The 23,151-nt window shown below is 37.7% G+C and overlaps 1 protein-coding gene across 1 annotated transcript in view; it reads left to right on the top strand.

Moving 5' to 3' along the window:
* Positions 1-23,151, top strand: part of RBM41 (RNA binding motif protein 41) — a 43,185-nt gene that overhangs the window by 983 nt on the left and 19,051 nt on the right. Inside the window, exons 2-4 of the mRNA XM_080909829.1 lie at positions 2,358-2,474; positions 3,283-3,475; positions 3,857-4,061. Coding sequence (XP_080765955.1) covers positions 2,358-2,474; positions 3,283-3,475; positions 3,857-4,061 — 515 coding nt within the window. The remainder of the gene's footprint in view (positions 1-2,357; positions 2,475-3,282; positions 3,476-3,856; positions 4,062-23,151) is intronic.

Here is a 23,151-nt window from a genome sequence, read left to right as displayed (position 1 = left end):
TTCTCCCCCTTTTTTCTAGGAGTTTGCACCAGTTATTCCTTTGCCTTTTGTTTGTTTGTTTGGTTTCTGTGTTTTGTTCCTTAGTTCATTTTCTACATATGAGTTTAATCCCTGAGCAAAATACTCCTAGTCTCATCTGTTTTTAAACCTTATATAAATGGGAATATATTGTCTTTTTCCATGGTAAGCTTTTTTAAAAAATTAGATATATTTTATTTACATTTCAAATATTATACCCTTTCCCTTTTTCCCCTCCATAAACCCCCTACCCCATTCCCTCCCCACCCCGGCCTTTTAGCTTGTTTTAAAAACAGTATTTCTCTATAGAGTCATGTGTGTTGATATGCTTACTAATTTTTAATAAATTAAATTTAGTAGTAACTTTTGGGATTGTAAATAAAGACAGAGAGACCTAAAATGTTTTTTTTTTTTTTAAACTTAGTTCCAAAGTTATTTTAGAATTTTTTTATATAGGTCCAGCTTTTTTGTGGGTTTTTTTTTTGTTTGTTTGTTTTTTAAGAATCATAACTGCAGGGATTTTCTATACTTTATTATAAACCTCAGTAGACAAGGTCCGTTTTGTAAGAAATGCAATATTTATTTTTCTCAGGGATTTAACTCATCTTTGTGTTTGTTCATTTGTCTGTTCTCTCTTCTTACATGGTTAAGTGGTTGTGTTATTTCTTGTACTTGTATAAGAGTTCTTTTTTTTTTTTTTTCTGAATAAGAGTTCTTAATCACTTGAGGTAGGCTCACAGACACGATCCAGTTTTCTACACTGTAGTGTTTAGGCTACATGTTGGTAAGACAAGACACTCTTCGTATTTTCTGCCCTTCTTCAGAATTTCTTCTCTCATGGCTTCATATTTTATTTCCTCAAATGGCTTCAGATTCTTCAGTGTTGAGCCTCATACTGTCCTCCCGGTAAGAATTTTAGCCAGTCACATTTGTTGTTGCTTCAGACCAGTGCCTTGGGTTTCAGAATTCCAAGAGCTGCTTAACACTGGGTAGGTATTCGTGACACTGACTTTTCGTTTCCTGGGCATTTATTCCATCTGGAACCATTTTCCATCCTTTATATCAACATTCTGTCAAGCTGTACCAACAGTTTGAGATTTGAGTGTGTTTATTTATGTGTCTGTTTGGCTTTCTTACCATCATTCTCCTAAAGGCTCCTCCCACTGAAACCCTCCTTTGTATTTCTGCTATTACTGCCATAGTCTGGACATCATTGCCATATACCCTCAGTAGTTTCCTAACTAATTACTCTAGTTATCCTCCAATCCTTATGACCTTAAACACTTCTTACTCTTTGACTCCTAGTGGATTGATAGATTGCTTCCTATATGCTGAGGGCTGGTCCAGAATCCTTTTGTTCATGTATCTAAGGCTATTCAAAGCAAGAATCTAAACAGAGGTTCACTTATCCCACAATATGTGGTCTGTCTCTTTATATTTGCTTTCCCACTTCTCCTTTTCTTTGTCACGCCCAATCTTTCATGTACCAGTTTAATAATACTATTCTGAAATCATCTTGACCACTTTAGCTCCCACTTTACCCCTCTCTTCTACAAACTTACTAATTTGAGCATGTTTCTCTATTTTTTTTTTAATTTAGATTCCCTCTCTTTACAGGCACATGCACACAGTACAAGAGGATATACATCCTCTCCCTAAATCTATTACAGATTTCTTGATCAAAACTATGCCTAGAATATCTTTAATATCCACAAGTAGTATCTCAGTTAACTTTTCTACTGCAGTGAAAAGACACTGTGATCATAAAGAACTTGGGGGGGGGGTGGTTTCGTTCTGGCTTACAGCTCTCAGGGCCCACTCCATCATGGAGGGAAGTCAGGGCAGGAACTCAGAGAAGGAACGTGGAGGCAGAAACTGATGCAGAGACCATGGAGGGATGTTGCTTATGGGCTTGCTCCTCACGGCGTGCTCAGCCTGCTTTCTTACAGCACTCAGGACCAGCAGCCCAGGTGTGGCACTCCACACAGTGAGTGTGGCTCTCCCATAGCAATCAAGAGAGCACACCATAGGCTTGCCCATGGGCCAGTTTGGCGAGGGCTTTCTCTCAATTTAGGTTCCCTCTTCCAAAATGATTCTGGCTTGTGTTGTGTGACATAAAACTAGCTAGTACAAGTAGCTAGCACAGTGCCGATTGTGTTACACAGGCATTTAGTGAATGTATAATTAAATACTCAGGGCAGTCGAATGTTGAAGACATGTCTTTGAACAAATGGATCACTGGTGGGTAATATAGACAGGGAATATATTTTCAGACTTTTTGTGTCTTCTACTTTACCTATGGATTTTGTTTTTGTTTTTGTTTTGTTTTTCCTTACCAGGGTAAATAGCTGTGTGAAGGATGAGGAACATGTCCTGGAGGAACTGGAAACAGAAGGTGAGAGGCAGCTGAAGAGCCTCCTTCAACATCAACTTGATACCTCTGTCTCCATTGAAGAGTGGGTATTGATTTGTAAAGAGATTACAATAGGCCGTCACCTGCAGGTTATCTATCCCTCTTGAAGCTTGAAGGGAGCATGCCTCTCTCACCCAACCTCTTTCTTCAGAAGACCTCTTCAGACAAAATCACATTTTGCTTTTGTGTCTTTCTGCAGAAAGTTGAAGTATATATCATGCTAAGCCCAAGTTAACTACTTTTACCGGGTCCTACTATATATAGCACCCTGTATTTCCCTAAAGTAATTCTTATGGTCATTTCCTTTTCAGTTGCCTCCTTTCTACTGTTCTTCATATAGGTAGCAGCTCTTTTGATATTTTTAAAGGAGATTTATTTTGTGTGTTTGTATGTAGTGGGGGGAGGGGAGAAAGAGGAAGGTAGAGGAGTTAGTAGCTTATGTGAACCCCGTGTGTGCCAGTGCCTGCAGAGGCCTGAGGGGTTTGGATCCCCTGGAACTGGTTGGGGCCTGCCATGTGAGAGCTGGGAACTGACCCAGGTCCTGTACAAGAGCAAGAAATAAGAACCTTTAACTGCAATACCGTGTCTCTAGCCCCTTGAATTTTTCTTTAAACTGAGCTCTCAGAACAGAACACAGATTATAATGTATAGCATTTCCTCAGTTAACATTTGTTAATTTAGTCCTGGATGTGTGTGTAGAATTCCATTTTGTTGCCATGGCGCTTCACCTAGGCAATAAAATGGAAAAGAGACTTTGCCTATGAGCTTCACTGGACCTGTTTTAATAGGAAGCCCCATCACTGTGAACTCAGCCACAAGATGTTCTTATGCGCTTCTTTTGTATTTTACAGATGTGTCTCTAAGAAAAAGAGCTTTGCCCCTGGGACTATGTACAAGCCCTTTGGGAAGGAAGCAGCAGGGACAATGACTTTGTCCCAGTTCCAGACACTACATGAAAAAGACCAGGAAACTGCTTCTCTCAGGGAACTAGGGCTCAATGAAACAGAAATATTGATCTGGAAAAGCCATGTTTCAGGTGAAAAGGTAAACAGGCTGTTTTCATAAATATTTATTTTATTTATACCAGGATACTCAGGAGATAAATCTCATGCCCAGTTCTGTGCCTTTATGCTGGGGTGGGGAAACCATCAGCAAGCAGGTTCAGCTGAACTCCCCAACATAGTAGTTGTGTCATTTTTCATTGAGAACCTTTTTGTTCTTAGTTTTTATGAAACTGAAACTTGGATCTGAATCTTTTTGGTTTTTAAGATAGAAACATTGGCTAAAGAGAAACTGTTAATTAGCCCTTAACTAAAGCTTCCATAAATGCTTCCAATGTCTGGGCCTTTCTCATCTTACTTGAGGTCTCAGATTCATGTTTGTGCTGTGTCCTTTTTGATATAAAGCATCTTATTTGCCTTTCAGAGGACAAAGCTGAGGGCAACTCCTGAAGCAATACAGAAACGGCTTGAAGATATTAAAGAAAGGATCTCAGAGCGCCAGCGAATCCTTTGCCTGCCACAGAGATTTTCAAAGAGCAAACAGCTGACCCGAAGAGAAATGGAAATTGAAAAGTCTTTATTTCAGGGAACTGATCGTCACTCCTTCCTTAAGGCTCTTTATTACCAAGGTATGGGATCCTCACTGACTCTGAAGTCTTCTTTAACTGGAAGAAAGATTTAACTCAGGCCATTAGATAATGGGGAATTAGTGAAAGACAAGGTGTTTCTACTCTTGAGAAATATATAGTCCCACAAGTGATACAAATAGGTGTCTAGTTACTAGCACAGAAAGGGTTATTATAGAGGGTTTAATCAAACGCCAAGGTGACATAGAACACAAATGATGTACTATCTTAACAGGGCAGTGGGCATTTTTTAATGTGAAGGGGAAAGAACATTATCACTAGTGAGTAGATAGGAGCCATACTATGAAAGGACCTGGTACATGAAGGGAACAGCGAGAAGTTCAGTGTGGCAGTGAACTGGTAAGGTCAGGAAATGATGTCTGATACACGAAAAGGAAAACAGATAAATTGCGATGAGTCTTTAGGCTGAACTGTACAACAGAACAAAATCTGTTCAGAAACAGTATGTGTCTAAACCATAAAGAATTTGTTTAGCAGATAATTTCACTCTGCATGGTGGAAGGTATACAGAAATTAAGAAATGGTTTCTGGCCTTGTACTAGTCAGCTTAGAGGTACCCACATGTACCTTTTAGGAGTAATGATAGGTATAGTGGCCCAGCACCTCAGAAATTCAGAGTTTTATTGTTGTGCCTCTCGGTGTAAGATTTAAATATTCTATTAAATAGCATTTCAGTTGTAGTAATTGGTTGTGAGCACTTTTGATTGGGCGAATTTTAAGAGATCGGGTCAAAAAGGTAGCTCAGGATACTTGGCTCTGATTTGTTTGATAATTCAAAGCTATATGGAGTTAGATTTTTTTAATTAATGTGTTTGAATACAGTAAGATGGAAAATCTGGATTTGGAAATGATTAATGTGTTGGCCAGTAAAGGGAATTAGAGAGAGGAGAGAGTGGCGTTAAAGTCATTGAGTTAACAACTTTCCAACTGGAATGCTGACAGCAGAATTGAGAGGTAGATGATATGACAAAGGAAGAATTGAGCAAACCTGTTGATTAAGGATGAAGGAGAAGACTTGTTGACTAAGGATGGAGTGGACAGGAATATGGCAAGATACCCCACATGTTTCAAGGCTGTGTAATTTAACCCTTGGTAAAATTAAGTCTTCAGTGGACATTTTGAGGAAGGATCGTGTGCTTCATTTGGCCAGGTTGAGTTTGTGAGCATGGCGGGATGGGGATGTGCAGATTCTGATGCAGCAATGGAACGCGAAGCTGAGGAGAGAAGTCAGACATGGGTCTGTGGAGCTGGCACTCATCTGCTTTCTGATATGCTAAGTTATGGGACAGGAAGGGAAAGATAGGCTGTACCTGTGGCAGAGCTGTGGGGAAGGGAGGAAGAAGCGAGTGAACGGCTTTCTGTAGAGACACAGCATGCTGAATGTGAGCCTCAGCTCTGGAAGCAGACTGCCTGAGGCAAACCTGGCTCCCCACTTCCTAGCTGTGCAGTGACCATCTCCTTACCTCTCTGTGCTTCAGTGGCTTCCTCTGGGAAATGAGAGTATCAGGCGTAGCCATGCTGTGGAGTTGTTAGATGAAGTGAGGGAACACACGGAAGTCAGGGCAGGACCTGGTAGTGGGGTAGGGTGGGAATATGTGTCCGTTCTCTTTCCTATCTTTGAAACTCCTTGCTTTAAACCTTCACAGCATACCACAAAAAGACAAATGCAGACAAGTACATGACCTCAATGAAGAGGAAGATAAAATTAGGCACAAAAGGCAAGTTGAGAGTTTTCTTACAGTGTTAGATTAAGGACTATAAACTAGGGTCCCAGACCTGTAAGTTGAGCACTTACTTAATTCCATAGTCACTATATGATGATGTTTATAGGAAATGATCCAGAGAGAACATACTGTCCTGATATGAAATATTAGAGAGAAGAGTTAGCCAAAGTTGTCATGATATTACATTTAGTTTTGTTTTTATTTCTATAGCTTTATTGTACCAGACAGACATTGACTTTGCTGGTTTTTAGATCCCATTGCACAAATAATTTTGAATACCATTAATCAATGTAACTATTGATGATGATGATGGTGGTGATAATTATAAGTAGAATTTTATTTTGAAACAAACTTAGAGTAAAACTGCATGGGGCCTTCTTTTGGTGTACAATTCTGTGAATTGTAAATCATGTAGATTTCATGTATCCACCGCCACGATCAAGAGAGGGAACAGCTCCATCACGCAAACTCTCCTCATACTATCCCTGTTACAGTCACCCCCAAGTCCCTGGCTATCATTTATCTCCATTACTTCTGCTTTACTTTTTAGAGACTGTCATATAAATGGAATCATGCAGTGTGTAACATTGTGAGGCTTCTCTCATTCAGCATAATGCTTTTGAGACTCATCCAGGTTGTTGTTTGTATCAATAACTCATTCATTTTTGTGGAGTCCCATTTCATTGTGTGGATATTCCATATCCATTCATGCATTGAAGTGGATTTGGGTTTTCCAGGTTATGGTCTTTATGAATGATGTTGATATTAACATTCTTGTGCAGGTTTTTGTGTGAACATAAGTTTTTATTTCTCTAAGGTAAATATCTAGAAGTGGGATTACTGGGTCATATGGTAAGTGCACATTTAACTTTATCTGAAACTGCCAAACCATTTTTCCAGAGTGGCTGTACCATTTTGCATATTCCCACCAGTGGTGTATGAGAGTTCACTTGCTCTACATCTTTGTCAGCATTTATTGTGATTGTTCTGATAGGTGTGAAGTGATGCCTCCCTGTTGTTTTAATGTGCCTCTTTTAATGGCTAATGATGCTGAGCATCTCACCATTTGCTTTTTTGCCATCATTATATTTTTTAATGTTTGTTAAAGTTTTGTTCATGTCATTGTCATTTTATCATTGGATTTATTTTCCTTCCTATTGACTTTTGAGATTACTTTATATATTCCAATCATAGTCTTCCATAGGATGTATGTTTTTATATAAATATGTATATTTTTTTACAGTCTGGAACTTGCAATTTTATTCTCTTAGTAGTATGTTTTTAATTGTGCTAAAATATACATAACATAAAATTTACTATTGTAACCACTTTTAAGTGTTTACTTCTGGGGTATTAAATATTATTTTGTAACTATTACCAGCATCTGTCTCCAGAGCTTTTAAAGTTACACATATTAAAAACTGCTTTATCTTCCCTCACACCCTATACCTTCTAGCAACCTCCATTATACTTTTTGTGAATTTGAGTACTCTATGTACCTCATATAAATAGAATTATGCAATATTTATCATTTATGATTGGGTTATTTTACTTAGCATAAATGTGTTCATTGCTGACTCATATTGTCATATTTGTCAAAATCCCATTTTTTAAGGCTGCATAATATTCCATTGTGTGTGTGTGTGTGTGTGTGTGTGTGTGTGTGTGTGTGTGTGTGTGTACTGCTTTATTCAATCAATTCATGCATCCGTGGACACTTCCATTAATTCCATTTTGTACTTATTGTGACTAATGCTGATATGAACATTGGTGAAAAAATGTTTGATATCTGCTTTCAGTTCTTTGTGTACATATATAGAAATGGAATTGCTGGATCTTATAATTCTGTTTTCTTTTTGGTGAGCCTCCCTACTGCCCTCTATACAGAATGTCATTTTGCATTCCTACCAGCAATGCACAGAAGTTCCGGTTCCTCTAAATTCTCAGGAACATATGATGTTATTTTTGGTTTTGTTCTTTTGGGCTAATTGTGACTTTAGAAGGCATGAGTTACCTCGTTGGTACTTTTGATTTTCATTTTCCTACCTAATGCTGCTGTGTGTGTTTTTTTCATATACTATTTGACCCTGTATCTTCTATGAATAGGTATCCATTCAAGTATCTAGATATTAATCACTTCTCAGATACATGATTTGTAAGTATTTTCTCTTGTTCTATGTCGGCTTTTAACTTTTCTTAGTATCTTTTAATGTACAGAGTTTTCTCATTTTTCTTCCTTTATTGTTTTTCTGAGACAGGGCTTCTCTGTGTAGTCCTGGCTGTTCTGGAACTCACTTTGCAGATCCACCTGCCTCTGCCTCCTGGGTGCTGGGATTAAAGGGGTGTGCCACTGCCACTACCGCCCTGGGTGGTTTCCTTTCCTATCTGTGCTTCTGTTAGCGTATCTAAGAAGTCAGCACCAAACCCTATATAAAGAAGCCATTTCATCTAGGTTACACCTTCTAAGCCATTATTTGTGTGTGTGTGTGTGTGTGTGTGTGTGTGTGTGTGTGTGTGTGTTGCTGTTTAGGTCTTTGATCCATTTTGCATAAATTTTGCATATAGCATAAAATAAGGCTTCAGTTTCATCGTATACTTGCTGCTATTCAGTTTTCCCAGGACCATTTTTTTGAAGACTTCTTTCTGCACTGAATACTGTTACTACTCTGTTCAAAGATCATTTACCATATGGATGAAAGTTTATTTCCACGCTCTTTGGTGGTATATGTGTCTGGCTTTTTGCCACTAGCATGCTGTTTTGTTTTGTTTTGTTTCATTTCGTTCCGTTTCATTTGAGACAGGGTCTCTACAAAACCTGTTCAGTCCATTTAAGGATGCAGACATTGGCAGGTCAGCTGCTGGTTTTATCATGCCACTCTTGTTTAGGCAACCATATTATTGAAACTTTATGTGTTCAACTTCTCATGCCTTTTTGATTGAGGTTTTTAGATTGCTTATTTTAACGTATTAGCTTATGTTGATAAGATGGGCTTTACATTTATTATTTTCTTCATTTGTTTTTAGAATTAGTTTTATCTAGTATGTCATTTTAATTAACTTGATGAAATTTCTCCCACCCTCTACCAGTGTGTGTGTGTGTGTGTGTGTGTGTGTGTGTGTGTGTGTGTGTGTGTGTCTTTTATTCCCTGCCTGGTTATTTTAGGATTACAATTAACATCTTAGATTAAACAAATTAGTTCACATTCATGGAAACATAATTTTAATCATATCTGAAATGTACTTACATTTCTGTTCACTTAAACTGTTACCATACAGATTACATCTGTGTGGATTTTCAAGTACAATAGAAATTTTGTAATTACTGCTTTGTATCAGATCAGATGAAGAGTAACTAGGAAGGAAAGGACATTAGTACCATGTCTTTTGTTTACCTATGTAGTCAACTTTATGAGTGTTATTCCTCTCTGTGCAGCTGAGGTACTATGTACTATTCATTCATTTTGACCCAAAGGATTTATTTTCTTCTAGGGTAGGTCTTCTGGTAAGGAATTCTTTATCTGATAATTTCTTTAGTTGTTAATTACAGTTTTTATAAAAAATACTACTAGCATATATTAATTATTACAAAATAAGGAATTTCATTGTGATGTTTCCTTATATGCATATAACATACTTTAATTGTATTTGTCCCTGTTATTTACCAGTTCCTTTCCTCCTCTCTGAAGAAGTTTTGATGGGTGAAACTTTTGGTTCCCACCCTTTCTCTTATAGCACATTGAATATGCCATCTTATTGCCTCTGGCCACTGTAGTTTCTGCTAATTCCGTTGTTATTTTTACTGGGATCTCTTTCCATGAGCCTCTTCTCTTGAGTTAGTGATTCATTCTTGGGCTGGAGAGATAGCTTAGTCAATAATGTGCTTGTCCTGTAAACATGAGAACTTGAGTTCAAACCCCAGAACCCACATAAAAACCTGGGCATAGTGACACATGCATCCAATCCTGGGCGAGGGTAGGTGGCTCCCTGAGCCTTACTGCTTGGGGAGCTCCAAGCCAATGAGAGATCTTGTCTCAAAAAGCAAAGTAGATGGCTCCTGAGGAACAACAGTGAGGTTGTCCTGTGTCCTATACATACAGGGTCACTTATTTGCATGCCAAGCCTATGTAACACGAGTTACCCCCCCCCACATGTACACATACAAACTCATACGTGTGCATGCACACATGTTCACACACACATGTATTTACTCTTTGCATTCCCCATTGGAGTTTGGAAGTATGTATATAGAACTATATTCTTTGAGTTTATTCTACTTTGATTCTGTTGAGCTTCTTTGGTGTGTAGATTACTGTTGTCTGTCAGTTTGGAGCCATTGCATCTTGAAATTCTTTTTCCTGCCCACTCTTTCAGTTTCTGAGAGTCCTGTGATCTGTGTGTGCTGTCCGAGAAGGTTAATCATTTGCCTCGCCCTCTGAGGCTGTTAATATTTCCTTGTCCTTATTTGTTTTTCCTTCCCGGACTGGATTATTGTTGTCTGAGTAGATAACGGGGTTATCTTCACTTTTGTGGAATCTTTCTTCTGCTAGCTCAATCTGTTGAATTTGTAAAGTGGTCACGTCAGTTACTCTGCATGCAACTGCCATGTTACTGCTAGGGTCTTCATTTCCTCTGCTTAGTTTCTATTTTATCAGATAGTCTGGATTTTTTTCCTTTAGTTGTTGAAGAAACTTAGAATAACTGTTGTTAGCCTACCATGATTCTATTGATTTTTTTTTCTGTTTATGGGTCATACTTTCCTCTTTTTTATAATATGTTGGGTTTTTTTTAATTAGAGATTTTAAACAGTATATTGTGATAATTCTAAAAATCAGTCCACCATTGCCTCAACCCCATGGATTTGTTGATGCTGTTGTTTAAAATTCTCTTTGTATTTAATTCTAAGAATTATGTCTTCTCTCTGCTTCCTTGGCAAAGTAGTCCTCTAACAACTGAAGAGAGTTTCCTTAAAGTTCTTGAACCAGAATGTTTATCATCATTTGCTTAAGGATCTATGTGTACATAGCTCAGGACACTCTTTCAATACTCAAAGGCTTGCTGGCTCTGTCTTTGACATCACTTACCGCTCATGCTAAGCCTTAATGTCAGCTCAAAGTGAGATAATAGGGTCTTCTCGGATTCCAGCTGCACTGGGCATATAAACAGCTTTGTTTATGTTATTGCCTCCCAGATTCTTGGGAACATATCTGAATCTTTCAAAGCCTGCGTTTCCCTTTAAGTTTCTACATGGATTCTGTACATTTTGATCATCCTAGCCCTTCACTTCCCCGCCCGTCCTTCTTCCACATCTCACCCTCTCCATCTTCATGCACTCTTATTTTTTAATAACCGTAACAAGTTTTAATTCCTGCTGCTCATATGTGCATGGGTATAGGGTAGTCCACTAGAGCATAGGCAACAACCAGGGGCCCTACCCTTTCAGGAAGTGACTCTGCCTTCCCTAACAGCCATTAACTGCCAAAATAACTCCTCAGCTCAGCGTGGGGGCTTATGTTTCCCTGACCCCCTGGCCTGCTCCCATGCTGAAATGTTGGCTGTCTTGATCCTGTGGGATCTTTTTGGTGGCCCCTTTTGAGCCTCCAATGTTAATTCCATGTCAAACAGATGTACTGTATACAGCCTCCACCAATTAATTTTGACAGATGCCATGGGGATGAACTCTTCTTACAGTGAAGGATATCAGTCAGATCTAAGACAGCCAAGTCTTCAGGATGTAGCTTTCCCACGGGAGCCAGGCATGTGAAACAGGACAGATTTTCTGGGGATGGGGTTTGTTTTTTGGAGTGTTCTGGAACTGTTCTACCTCTCTAAGTTCAGCTATGCAGCTTCTACAATGACAGTAATGTTGAAGGTTTTTTAGGGCTTTGAAGCTGGAGAGAAAGAGATGGGATTATGGGAAGTTAAATGCTACAAACCTTACTTACTAATCCTGCTTTTTCTTGAAACACTGTTCCATGTTTTATTGCAAGCATTTCATTTTTTCCCAAAATTGATTTTGACTTCTTTTTGCCATTGTTCTTCTGCTTTTAGGACAGAGATCTTTAGAGGTTTTCACTCTATCATTCCAGAATTGCCTTCTCACCATCATTTTTACCTCTATCCTATTAATATTATTGCATTGGGGGAAGAGTGGCCTTTTATAGCATGGAGCTGAGCTGGGCCATTTTTTTCTACTTTATTGAGTTAGCATTTATACTGCATACCATAAAACTTGTTCCTTAAGTGCACAATTCTGTGATACGTAGTAAATTTATAGAATTCATCAACCATAACAACAATGTAGTTTTAGGACATTGCCAGCACCTCAAGGACTGCTATTAGTTTTTGTTTATACTCGTGGCTCAGGTAGCCACTAAGAAAATATCCAATCCTATGGATTTACCTATTTGGGACATTTTATATAAATGATTCATGTAATATATGGTGCTCTCATGAGTATAATGTTTTCATTGTATCTAGAACATTATGTCTAGAACTAGTATTTTTCAGTGTTTTTTGAGTGATTCTTTGTGCATGCTGAGAATATCTTCAACCCCTACCCATGTACTTTGCAATCTCAGCTTCCCTTTCTTGTTTGCACAAAGCCTCATAGTTAATCAAAAGTGACACCATGTGACTTTTTCAGGTCTTTCCTGGTTATGCACAAACCTAAGTCTGTGGCTAGTCTCTCTCTCTCTCTCTCTCTCTCTCTCTCTCCCTCCCTCTCTCTCTCTCTCTCTCTCTCTCTCTCTCTCTCTCTCTCTCTGTCTGTCTCTCTGTCTCTGTCTCTCTCTCTCTCTGTGTATGTGTGTGTGTGTGTATGTGGGTAGGCCTATACATATGCTAGATGTTTTTAGAGCCTCATGTAAACATCTCAGTTCCTAGATTTTGCCTTTTGAAGCCTTTTATTAACTTGTGTTTTTTTTTTCAACTGTTATCTTCACCTCTGTGAAATTCAATAATTGCCTATGAACATTTTTGCCAAAAGCTACTGAAGGAACAGTAGTAGTTCTAAGGGGCTGCTGCCTCATTCTTCGCCCTCTACTGGTGACCATGTTGTTGGGTTTTGTTGTTGTTTTTTCCACTATGATTTCACATCACAGGCTTTCAAGGTTAACCACCAAAATAGGAGATGGGATGGAAGTAGGGTAGATTAAAGAACTGAAAAACTCATTATTCTTGCAGAGATCCAGCTACTTTTCCTAAGAGATCTTTACCAGGTTGTTTGACTATTTTCTAGAATTGTCAGAGTTGGTTCTAACAATTTTCTTATTGCCTTTTTGGAAGAGATGTTTCAAAGGTTCCTACTCTACTGTTTTTTTTTTCTGACATAATTTTAATGACCTGTAGTTCAAAGCTCTGAAGTTTGTGATTTTGATGCCATGTAAGCTACTGCTTTTTGAAACTTTTTTGGTTTTTCATCTTATGATGAAGATTTCTTTCTAACTCAGGGTCATATCAATTTTCTCCTGTTTTTTAGAAGACTACAGATTCAGCTTATACATTTAAGTCTCTGAACCATTTTGAGTTACTTTGGCATATGACAGATTTATATTCATCTGGTTACGCATATATATATGTATATATACATACATACACACATATATATGCATATACATAGAGATTATATATAGATTATATGTACAATTGGCATTGCATATGAAAACAGTGCCATTTCACATTAAAATTGTCTTGACACCATTGTAGAAAGTCAATTTACCATAAATATAGTATTTCAACGTTTTCTATTTATTTTCATCTTGTTGTATTTGATAAGGGTCTCGTGTATTTTAGGCTGGTCCTGAATTTACTATATAGCCAAGGATAATCTTGACCATCTGATCATTTCCACCTTCCAAGTACTGGGATTAAGCTGCTAAATCTGGCCTTCTTTCTATTTTCAGCAACCTAATGAGTTCTGAGCATGAGTTCCTTAGTTTAGATTCTAGGTCTTTAACCACTTAGCTGTCTGCTACTGTTTATTATCCACACACTTCAAACGGACTATGTATTCTCACCAAATTTTGTAACTCTACTTTGTGGGTTAGACTAGGTAAGCTTTCTAACTAACTGTACTTCATGGGATAAACAGAGTGAAGGGAGTTTATTTCGTCTTACCTAGAAACAGAAGTCCTAGCAGCTGATAGTTTTCGAAGGCTTATTTATGCTGGTCATTGTGCTAAACACTTTTTTCTTCAAACTGATGCATTTACTTCTGGCAGTAGCTCTATAAGATGCAACACTATTACACATATTTTACAGATGACAAAACTGGGCTTCTGAGGCCAATAAGTAACGTTCCACAAACCAAAATATTGTTAATTACATATGCTGTCCCTGAAATATACCATCTTTAGAAAAATCAGTGATGTGTTGGCCACGGCACTTTTGTATGTGATTTCAAGACTACCTTGAAACAGCCTTTTCCATTGCAGTATGGAAGATTGAACTTCTGCCATCTGGTAAGCAGGCAAATACTCTACCACTGAGCTAGCTCTCCAACTGTTGAGACAAACTCTCTTCTGAATTATGCATTTTAATTGCAGTATTAATGAAATTCATGGAAAAGCTGAGATGTATTATTTCTAGAATTATTCTTCTGAAATTAACTCTAAAATATACTCTTTGGCCATTATTGTTTTTTTTTTTTTGGTTAATTTTTTTGTTTGTTTTTGAAAGAGTCATGCCATGTAATGCTGACAGGCCTGGCTAGTACTTGCTGTGTAGCCCAGGCTGGCCTTGAGCTTTTGGCAATCAATTGATGTCAGCCTCTCAAGTGTGGAGATTACAGGCATGCACCACTGTACCCAGCCATAGTCTTTTTCCTACTTTACCAGCTCTCAGAATTCTCTTATACCTGTTATGCTGTGTCTTCAATACTGTTGAAACTCTACTTCTTTTTATTAATCATTCCATTTGTTTACATCTCAAATGATATCCCACTTCCCAGTTACCCTCCACAACCTCCCCATCCCACCCTCCCATTTGCCTCTAAGAGGATGCTCCCTACCCACCCACCCTGTCCTGCCCCCTGCTCCTCCCACCCTACCTCTATAGCATCCCCTACACTGGAGATACCTACTTATTTTACCTTTATTTATTTTTTTTGTAACCTCTCTTCTCTTGCCTGGTTCCTCTTCCTAGTCTCACTCAGATTCAACCTTGGGAACCATTTTATTTGTTTATTTATTTATTCAGTTGGTTGGTTGGTTGGTTGGTTGGTTGGTTAGTTTTGCTTTCTTGTGTCTATTTCATGCCTCCTTAGACAAGTCTCAGCTAATTGTCTTTCTTTAGCCTGCCTTGTGAGCTCTATTGGAGAAAATCACATCACTTTGGGTCATTAGTACTTCACTAAATTCCTCATCCCTGGCGCCATCTAAAGCTCGTCCCCTCACCCCCTCTGTCTGTATCCCCAGTCCCCAGTCAGCTCTGTTTTAGTCCTTATCAGGACTATTGGAGCTATCCATTCCTTTCCCTATCCTACCCTTTTAGTATTTTTAACAGATAACTTTCTGTTCAATTCAAATCAGCAAGAACTTCCATCTGGTCCATCCTCCTGCACTCTGCTAACGATTGCTTTCTCATCCTCCCTTTCTTCCCACTTCACTCTGGGGCTTAGTGCTAATCTTTATACTCCAGTGCTGGATTCCATCCTTATCTCCCAAGGGACTGCAGCTGGCCCTCTTTTTCTTTGAGGACTTTGACATAATAGCCATTGAGTCATTTACCAGTTTCTCCAGAGTATATAGTCCTTCTATCTAAAGACTGGGGAAAACCCAGGCAGGGGGAAGCCCTTTAGCATTTTAAATTCTTGCTAAAACAAAACATTTGGATTTTCTTTTGCTATATATGTTGACTATATAAACCTTAAGTGTTCACCTGCCCATTCATAGACAGTGTATGGTTCTGAATGGTGATAGACTGGTAAGAAAGTATATCAGCTCTTCAGGCACTGGTTTGTATCATTAGCCAGTTTCCATGGTCTACATATTTCTACTGTGGACAGTTGCGGGCTGTACCAACCTGTCATCACTCAGAATGGGTACACACAGTTGTTAGGCCATCATAACATGTGCATAATTCAACAGTTATCAAATCATATAGATTACCATCATTCCAGAAATTCTCATCATACTTCTTTCCAGTAACTTCCATCCTAGTGGCAAATTATACTTAGTCACCCAGTGGCAAATTATACTTTGATTTTTTCCCCCCAGTGTAAATCAGTTTCTACACTGTCTAAAAAGTTCTGTTCTGTGCTAGAACTTTTTATAGATAAAGCAATACAGCAACTATTCTTTGCATAAAACTTACCTAATTCAGCATAAAGTTTTTGAGGTACACTGTTATGTATTCCAATAGTTTATGTCTTTCTCTAAAATAATTCGTGTAATTTTCGATAATCATTGTATTAGACTCCTGAGGCTATTAGTAAACTCACAGAAATCTGGTTTTGTATAACAGAAACTTATTTCCTTCACAGTTTTGGAGGCAAATGAAAGTGTTGATGGGCCAGTCTTTCTGTTGACTTTAAGAGCATATCCATCCTAAACTTTTCTAGTCTATATTACTTGCTGGTACTCCTTGAAATTCTGTGACATACATTATTCTAATCTTTACCTTTGTCTTCAAAATGGCCTTCTCTTTGTTTCTGGATCTTCATCTTACCTTTTGAGTATTGTATTCATTAGGTTTTGAACACACCCTAACCCAGTATTGACTTATAGTAGTTTAACAACAGATTTAAATATTATCAAATACTATCAGTTTGAGGTTCCAATTAGAGATAAATTTTAGAGATATTCTGTTCAACATACTACATTCTGTCCTCTGGCCTCTAAAAATCCAGATTCTACCAAGTACATGCTATATACATGTAACCCACTGCAAACTGCATTTACGTGTAAACTCAAAAAGTCTCCCATTTAATTATTTAAATCATTTAAGCGTAAGCATGCAGTGGTGACGTGTGGTTTTAATCTAGCACTCAGGAGGCGGAAGTCTCCAGCTTGGTCTACAGAGCAAGTCCAAGATGGCTGGGAGTATTAAAACATTCCCCTCCAAATAATCTAAATCGGGTATGGATGGGGTTCAGGATATAGTACATCTTGAAACAAAACTTCTTTCTTCCTACGCAGATATTTGTGTAATTGAAAAAGAAATCATGCTATTGTAATATGTGTAGTGAGGCAGGCATATGACAGACAGCCCTACTCTGAAAAGGCAAGAAAGAAGGAATGAAGGGATTACTAAACAAATTAATCACCCAGCAGAGCAAGTTTTATTCCTTAGTATGTTCCTTTTCTGGCCTCTGCAACTGGGTCTTTGCTTAGTCATTCTTTCTTCATTTGTCTCAGGTCTCCCACCAGGATCCCACTGGTTCTGGGGCAGAATTATCAGGTGCCTTATCATCCTTGAGGAAGTCAAGGGAGCCATGCAGTGAGACCCGAGGTTTTCTGCAGATCCTTCTCAGATAATCTTTGTCTCTATCTCCCGCTTCTGGTGATGACGGAATCTGTGAGTCATTCCCAGTGTCTTCAGTAAAAGTTTATCTGGCCACAGAACTGGCCCCTTTTCTAGAACATTCTGTCTGGATAGGTTTAGGATTTTTTAGATTATCAAATGCTATTTTCTTTCTCCCTAGTGTTTAGATTTTAAGTTTCTATCTTTTACATTACAGTTTTATTGTGAGCATCAAGAAGAAACAGCCCTTGTCTTTCACACTTTGGATGTCTCAGTTATATATCTAAATTTGTTACTCACAAAGTAGTTTTTCCCCCAATATCATGAGGCCACTTCAGCCAAATTCTGCCACCGCGTAACAAAGTTCACCTTTCCTTTAGTGTCAAATATTATTCACTATTTTTCCTAAGGCCTCTTTAGAAATTGGTTGATATTTATATCTGTAGCAATATTGTATTCATGAATAATATGTACACATGCAGATATACATGCATATGCATAGTGTCTAATGGTTACATGATCTTTATTTACTGTTCACTTTTTTCTAAGCCTTTACCATGACTGCCTTTAAGATCTGTGTCTCTGCCAGTGGACTCCTGAAGGAAATTTGGGCTTATGATGTTACAAACATCAAAATTCTTCCAGCATCAGTATTGACTTTGTAGGGTTACTATAACAAAACACCAGGAATATAGTGTCTTGTGGTTATGGAAGTACAAAGGCAAGATATTGGCTAAGTTGCTTCCCTCTTAAAGCTCTGTAGAAGAATCCTTTGTATGCCTTTTTCCTAACTCCTAGTGAAAAGCCTTGGCTTTTCATCATATTCCCATCACTGTTTCTGTCATCACTTGTATCTTCTGTGAGTGTGCTACTGTGCCTTTATTTGCCTCCCCATAAGAACACCAGTCTTTGGATTTAGGCCCTCCCCTGATCTGTATGATTTCATTATGATTAATTATATCTGCAAAGACCTCTTTCTCCTTTGTGGTTAAGTTATGAGTCTTTGGGATATTCTTTAACACAGTGTGTTCATTACTGCCTCTTCCTTGTCTTTCATTAATGTTTGTACAAACTGTATTTTTTTTTAAATAATAAGATTGATCATTCTGAAGAGTACTTCAAGCATTTATGTTCAATGAGATTAATACATAGAACAGTGGAAAACTGTAAAATCCCTGTATGCCCCTCATAAACCATAACCCCCTTCTGTTCAGGTGCAATTACTGTCTTGACTTGTAATAATCATTTTCTTATTTTTACTACTTATATATCCATCAGTAGACAGTGTTTCCTTCTTCCTGTGATTAAACACTACTAGTCAACTGAACTGCACATATACTGGGTCTTCCTTTTCTACTTAATATTATATTTATGAGATTCATCCACATTACAAATTGGAGCTATAATAAATTCATTTTCACTGAAATATAATATTTCTTTTTATGAATTCTGATTTTTTTTGTTCTGCTACAACGGGACATTTGGGGTGTTCTTACTTGAATTTAGCATCATTATTAGTCTTGCTACATGATGCTTCTTGTACAGGAACCCTGGGAAATACGTACCCGAGTTTCTCAGGATTTATATCTTAGAGTACAATTGAGAGGTGGTGAGTTTACAGATCCTCCAGCTTAATAACTATTAACTAAGGTCTGAAGGGATTTTCCCCAAGTGAACATCTCAACAGGCATGGAAGAATGCTCAATATTCTCATCCACACTGAGTCTTATCAGATTCCAGTCTAATAGATGTTTACTTATGTCTCTTTGTCTTTAGTTCCTGAATTACGAATCAACATTGTTAGTGCTATGCCTTTTACTTTAGCCCTTATTCAAGTTTTATTTAACATACTGTTTTGACATTTTTTGCAGTATGGAGAAAAATTAAAAGAATACCTACTATTTGAAATGACTGTCAGATGAAAATAGGACTTATTCTCTTACATTTCTTTGTGAGTGAGTGGTTCCCTTATTTGTATGCATGTGTACCGTGTGCATGCCTGGTACCCAAGGAGACAAGAAGACATCAATATCCTACAACTGTAGTTATGGGCAGTTTGAGCTATGATGTGTGTGCTGGGAAACAAATATGAGTCTTCTGCAAAATTAATAAATACCTTAGCTACTGGCCCATCCTTTCAAACTGTAGGGTTTATTCTTAAATATTTTACTGTGTATCTCCTAAAGGCATTTTCCTAGACAGCCGCAGTATTATGATCATCCTGAGAAACTATTGCATTACTACTGTAATCTTCATTTTGTAATCAAATTTCTGATTTTATCTAGGATATAATCAGAGAATCACACATTGCATTTAGAATAACTTATGGTGTGTGTGTGTGTGTGTGTGTGTGTGTGTGTGTGTGTGGTGTTAAATACTGTTATTTCCAGATATTTATAATTATGAGGAGTTCTTACCTGTATTATTTTGCTTTGTTGTGGTTTAATTTCATTTTCGAGATAACTAGTGATGAGAGGCATTTTTTCACAATTGGATTGAGCATATGAGCAGCCTTCTTTGTGAACCAAACTTGAATTATTTGCCTGTTTCACAGATGTGAAAATGCCTGTTTTCTTCTGAGTCCTCTTCCATCTGTGTTTGTGTCCGGCATAGTCTTGGATCAGAAGTTGTTTTAAGCCTGTATCAAAACTGTAGGTCGGCTCCATAGTTCCTTGAATTTGGTAGATTTCAGTGGTCTCCAGTTATCTAATTGTACTGCAGGAAGGAGGAAGCTACAAATGTTTAAGTGCTGTGTGTATTGGATAGTCTATCTTCAACTGTCCAGTCATAGTGTATACTTTGCTGTAAATGTATACGAATACTTAATATCATGGCGATGGATTAATTTGTTGTTTATATGTGTTTAAAGTATCTATTCACTCTATCTGATTTATGTATACATTGTAAAATAGAATCTGTTTATTTTTTTTATCCTCAAATAAATAGTGTCTAGCCAACACCCAAAGCCTATACATCCCAGTGAATATCTATACGGTAAGAACAGACATTCTGAGGTTGTGGAGATTCACATGGATTTATACTTTCACTGACAAGCATATTTTATGCACTTACCCAGTATCAAAAAAGTTCTTTTTTATTTACTTTTATACTCATGATTTTATTTCCCTCCAGTCCACTCTCTGTTCCACATCCCATACCTCCTCCCCACCCACCCCCTGTCTCTATGAGGATGTCCCCACCTCCCACCCACACCACCCCACCAGACCTCTAAACTCCCTGGGGTCTCCAGTCTCTTGAGGGTTAGGTGCATCTTCTCTGACTGAACCCAGACCAGGCAGTTCCTCTGTTGTATATGCGTCATGGACCTCATATCAGCTGGTGTGTGCTGCCTGGTTGGTAGTCTAGTGTCTGAGAGATCTCAGGGATCCAGGTTAGTTGAGACTGCTGGTCTTCTTATAGATGGTGGCCCTCCTCCTCAGCTTCCTCCAGCTTTTTCCTAATTCAACCACAGGGGTCAGCAGCTTCTGTCCATTGGTTGGGTGTAAATATCTGACTCTTTCAGCTGCTTGTTGAGTCTTTCAGAGTGCAGTCATGATAGGTTCCTTTTAGTGAACGCTCTATAACCTCAGTAATTGTGTCAGGCCCCTTGAGCTGGATCCACTTTTGGGCCTTTCCCTGGACCTTCTTTTCCTCAGGCTTTTCCCCATTTCCATCCCTGCAGTTCTTTCAGACAGAAACAATTGTGGGTCAGGGTTTTGACTGTGAGATAGCAACCCTGTCCCTCACTTGATGCTCTGTCTTTCTGTTGGAGGTGGGCTCTACAAGTTCCCTCTTGCCACTGTGGGGCATATATCTAGGGGATCCCCCCTTTGAGCCTCAAGGTTTTTTTTTTATCTTCCAGGTCTTTCTTTAGTGGAATGTTTATTTGAGTCTTTTGTCCATTTTTAATTTGGTGGAGTATCAGTAGTGTAAATATTATATACTGAGATTTCTTTGTGAAGGTAGGTCCTTTATAAGCATGATGCTTTTTCTGATCTATGGTCCATCTTTTCTTATGTTATTAATGATGTCTTAAGGCACACATATTTTAATGAAGTCCGACTTAGAATGTATTCTATTATTATTTAAGCTTTTTGGTATCTTAGCTAAGAGATCTTTCCTGGAATCAAAGTTTAAAAAAAAAGTCCTCTATGTGTTCTTGTAGAATACCTACTCTTTGTTCTTATATTTAGATCTGTTTATTATGCATAGAAATTTGTGTTTGTAAGGTATGATGACCTAAGTTCTTAATTTTATATTAATATTTTCAGTTATTAGCACTGTATCTTGAATTTCCTTGTGTGATTTTGTTGCTTTGATTTATATTTATGGTTTTATGTTTCAAATCCCTACTGGACTTCTATAGTGAGTTTGACAATCAAGAGTAACTCTTCCAACTTTATTTTTTCTATCCTAGGTCTTATATATCCATGCAAACTTTGTCAACACTCTGTTGATTTTTCTGCATAAATCCCAAAATTTATTGGAGACTTGATTGAATCTGTCATTTAATTTAGTGACAGTTTCTCCTGGTTTGTGAACACACAGTGTCTCTTCTTTTATTCAGACCATCTATAATTTCTTTAAGCATTATTTTATAATTATATATTTTCTAATATAGTATATATATATATATTATAGTGTACCAAACCTCTACTTAGATTAAATTTATTTCTAAACATTTTATTCATTTTGATACTCTTGGAAATAGAATTGTTCTGTTTTATTATCTTATTCTTGTCCCCAAGTATACAGAGATATGAAGGGTTTTGTTTTCTTGTATTCTTCTAATATGATCTAATTAAATGTTTTATTGATTATTTTATTCTAGTGGTTTTAGAATGGGTAGCTAGGACTTTTCTACACAGGAAAAAATGTGTTTCCTATAAATAAAGACAGTTTTGCTTGTTTTCTTGTCTGAAAACTTACTGTTTACTTGGTTTTTCCTTCTATTTTTCAGAACCTTCAGTACATTGTTGAATGGAAGTACTGTGAGCTAGTGTTTTTGCTTTGTAACCAATCTTCTTTTAATGTAATATTTTTATTCTTTGCTGTAAATCAAACTCAACTTCTCTGGAAGAGCAGCAAGTGCTCTCTTCAGGGTGAAACATTTGTTTTTAATCGATTACTCTGAGCTCTAGGTTTTCTATACCTGCTCTGTTGCAGTACAATACTTTCTTATGGTTATTATAATTAATTACCACACATTTGATAGCCTAAAGGAACAGATTTCTTCTAGTATAGATCTAGAGGTCAGAAGTCCCAAGATCAAGTAGTTAAAGTGGCTCTGAAGATTAGGTAAATATTTGATATGCTTCACCAATGAGTCCTATTGAGCACGAGTGTTTCTTCAGGATAGATAGCTGATTACTAATTCAGCCTCTCGTTACAGTTTAGTAAGTCATTCTCTTTTTCGAATTGTGTTGATAATTGTTATATTTATGGATTTGTCAATCAGTATAAATTTTCTCTCTCATTGGCTTAAAGTTCTTATGTAATTACTCTCATTTCTATGAGTTCTGGTGCTTTGTCTTCTTCATTTCAATCTTTTTTTTCTTCAGTTTTTTTCACACAGCAGACAGACTTGGAGATGGGGTTGGTAGGATCCAGTTTGTGTGGTATTTTATGTGCCTAGCACTAAGTTCAACAGGGTTTTGTTTGTTTGTTTGTTTGGGGTTTTTTGTTTAGTTTGTTTAGTTTTGTTTTGTTTCTCAAACAAGATCTAATTCTGAAGCTTTGGCTAGTCTGAAACTCACTGTATAAATCAGTCTGGCCTCCAACTCACAGACATCTGTGTCCCTCTGATTCCTGAGTGCTGGGATTAAAGATTTGGGCCTCCCCCTACTGGTTCCACCTGTCTTTAAGGTCCTAGGGTCTTTGTTCATTGA

This window comes from Micromys minutus, assembly GCF_963924665.1.
Source record: "Micromys minutus genome assembly, chromosome: X".
NCBI classification, from domain to species: Eukaryota; Metazoa; Chordata; class Mammalia; order Rodentia; family Muridae; genus Micromys; species Micromys minutus.
The sequence above is the reverse complement of the archived record's forward strand: the minus strand, read 5'-3'. Positions and strand labels throughout refer to the sequence as shown.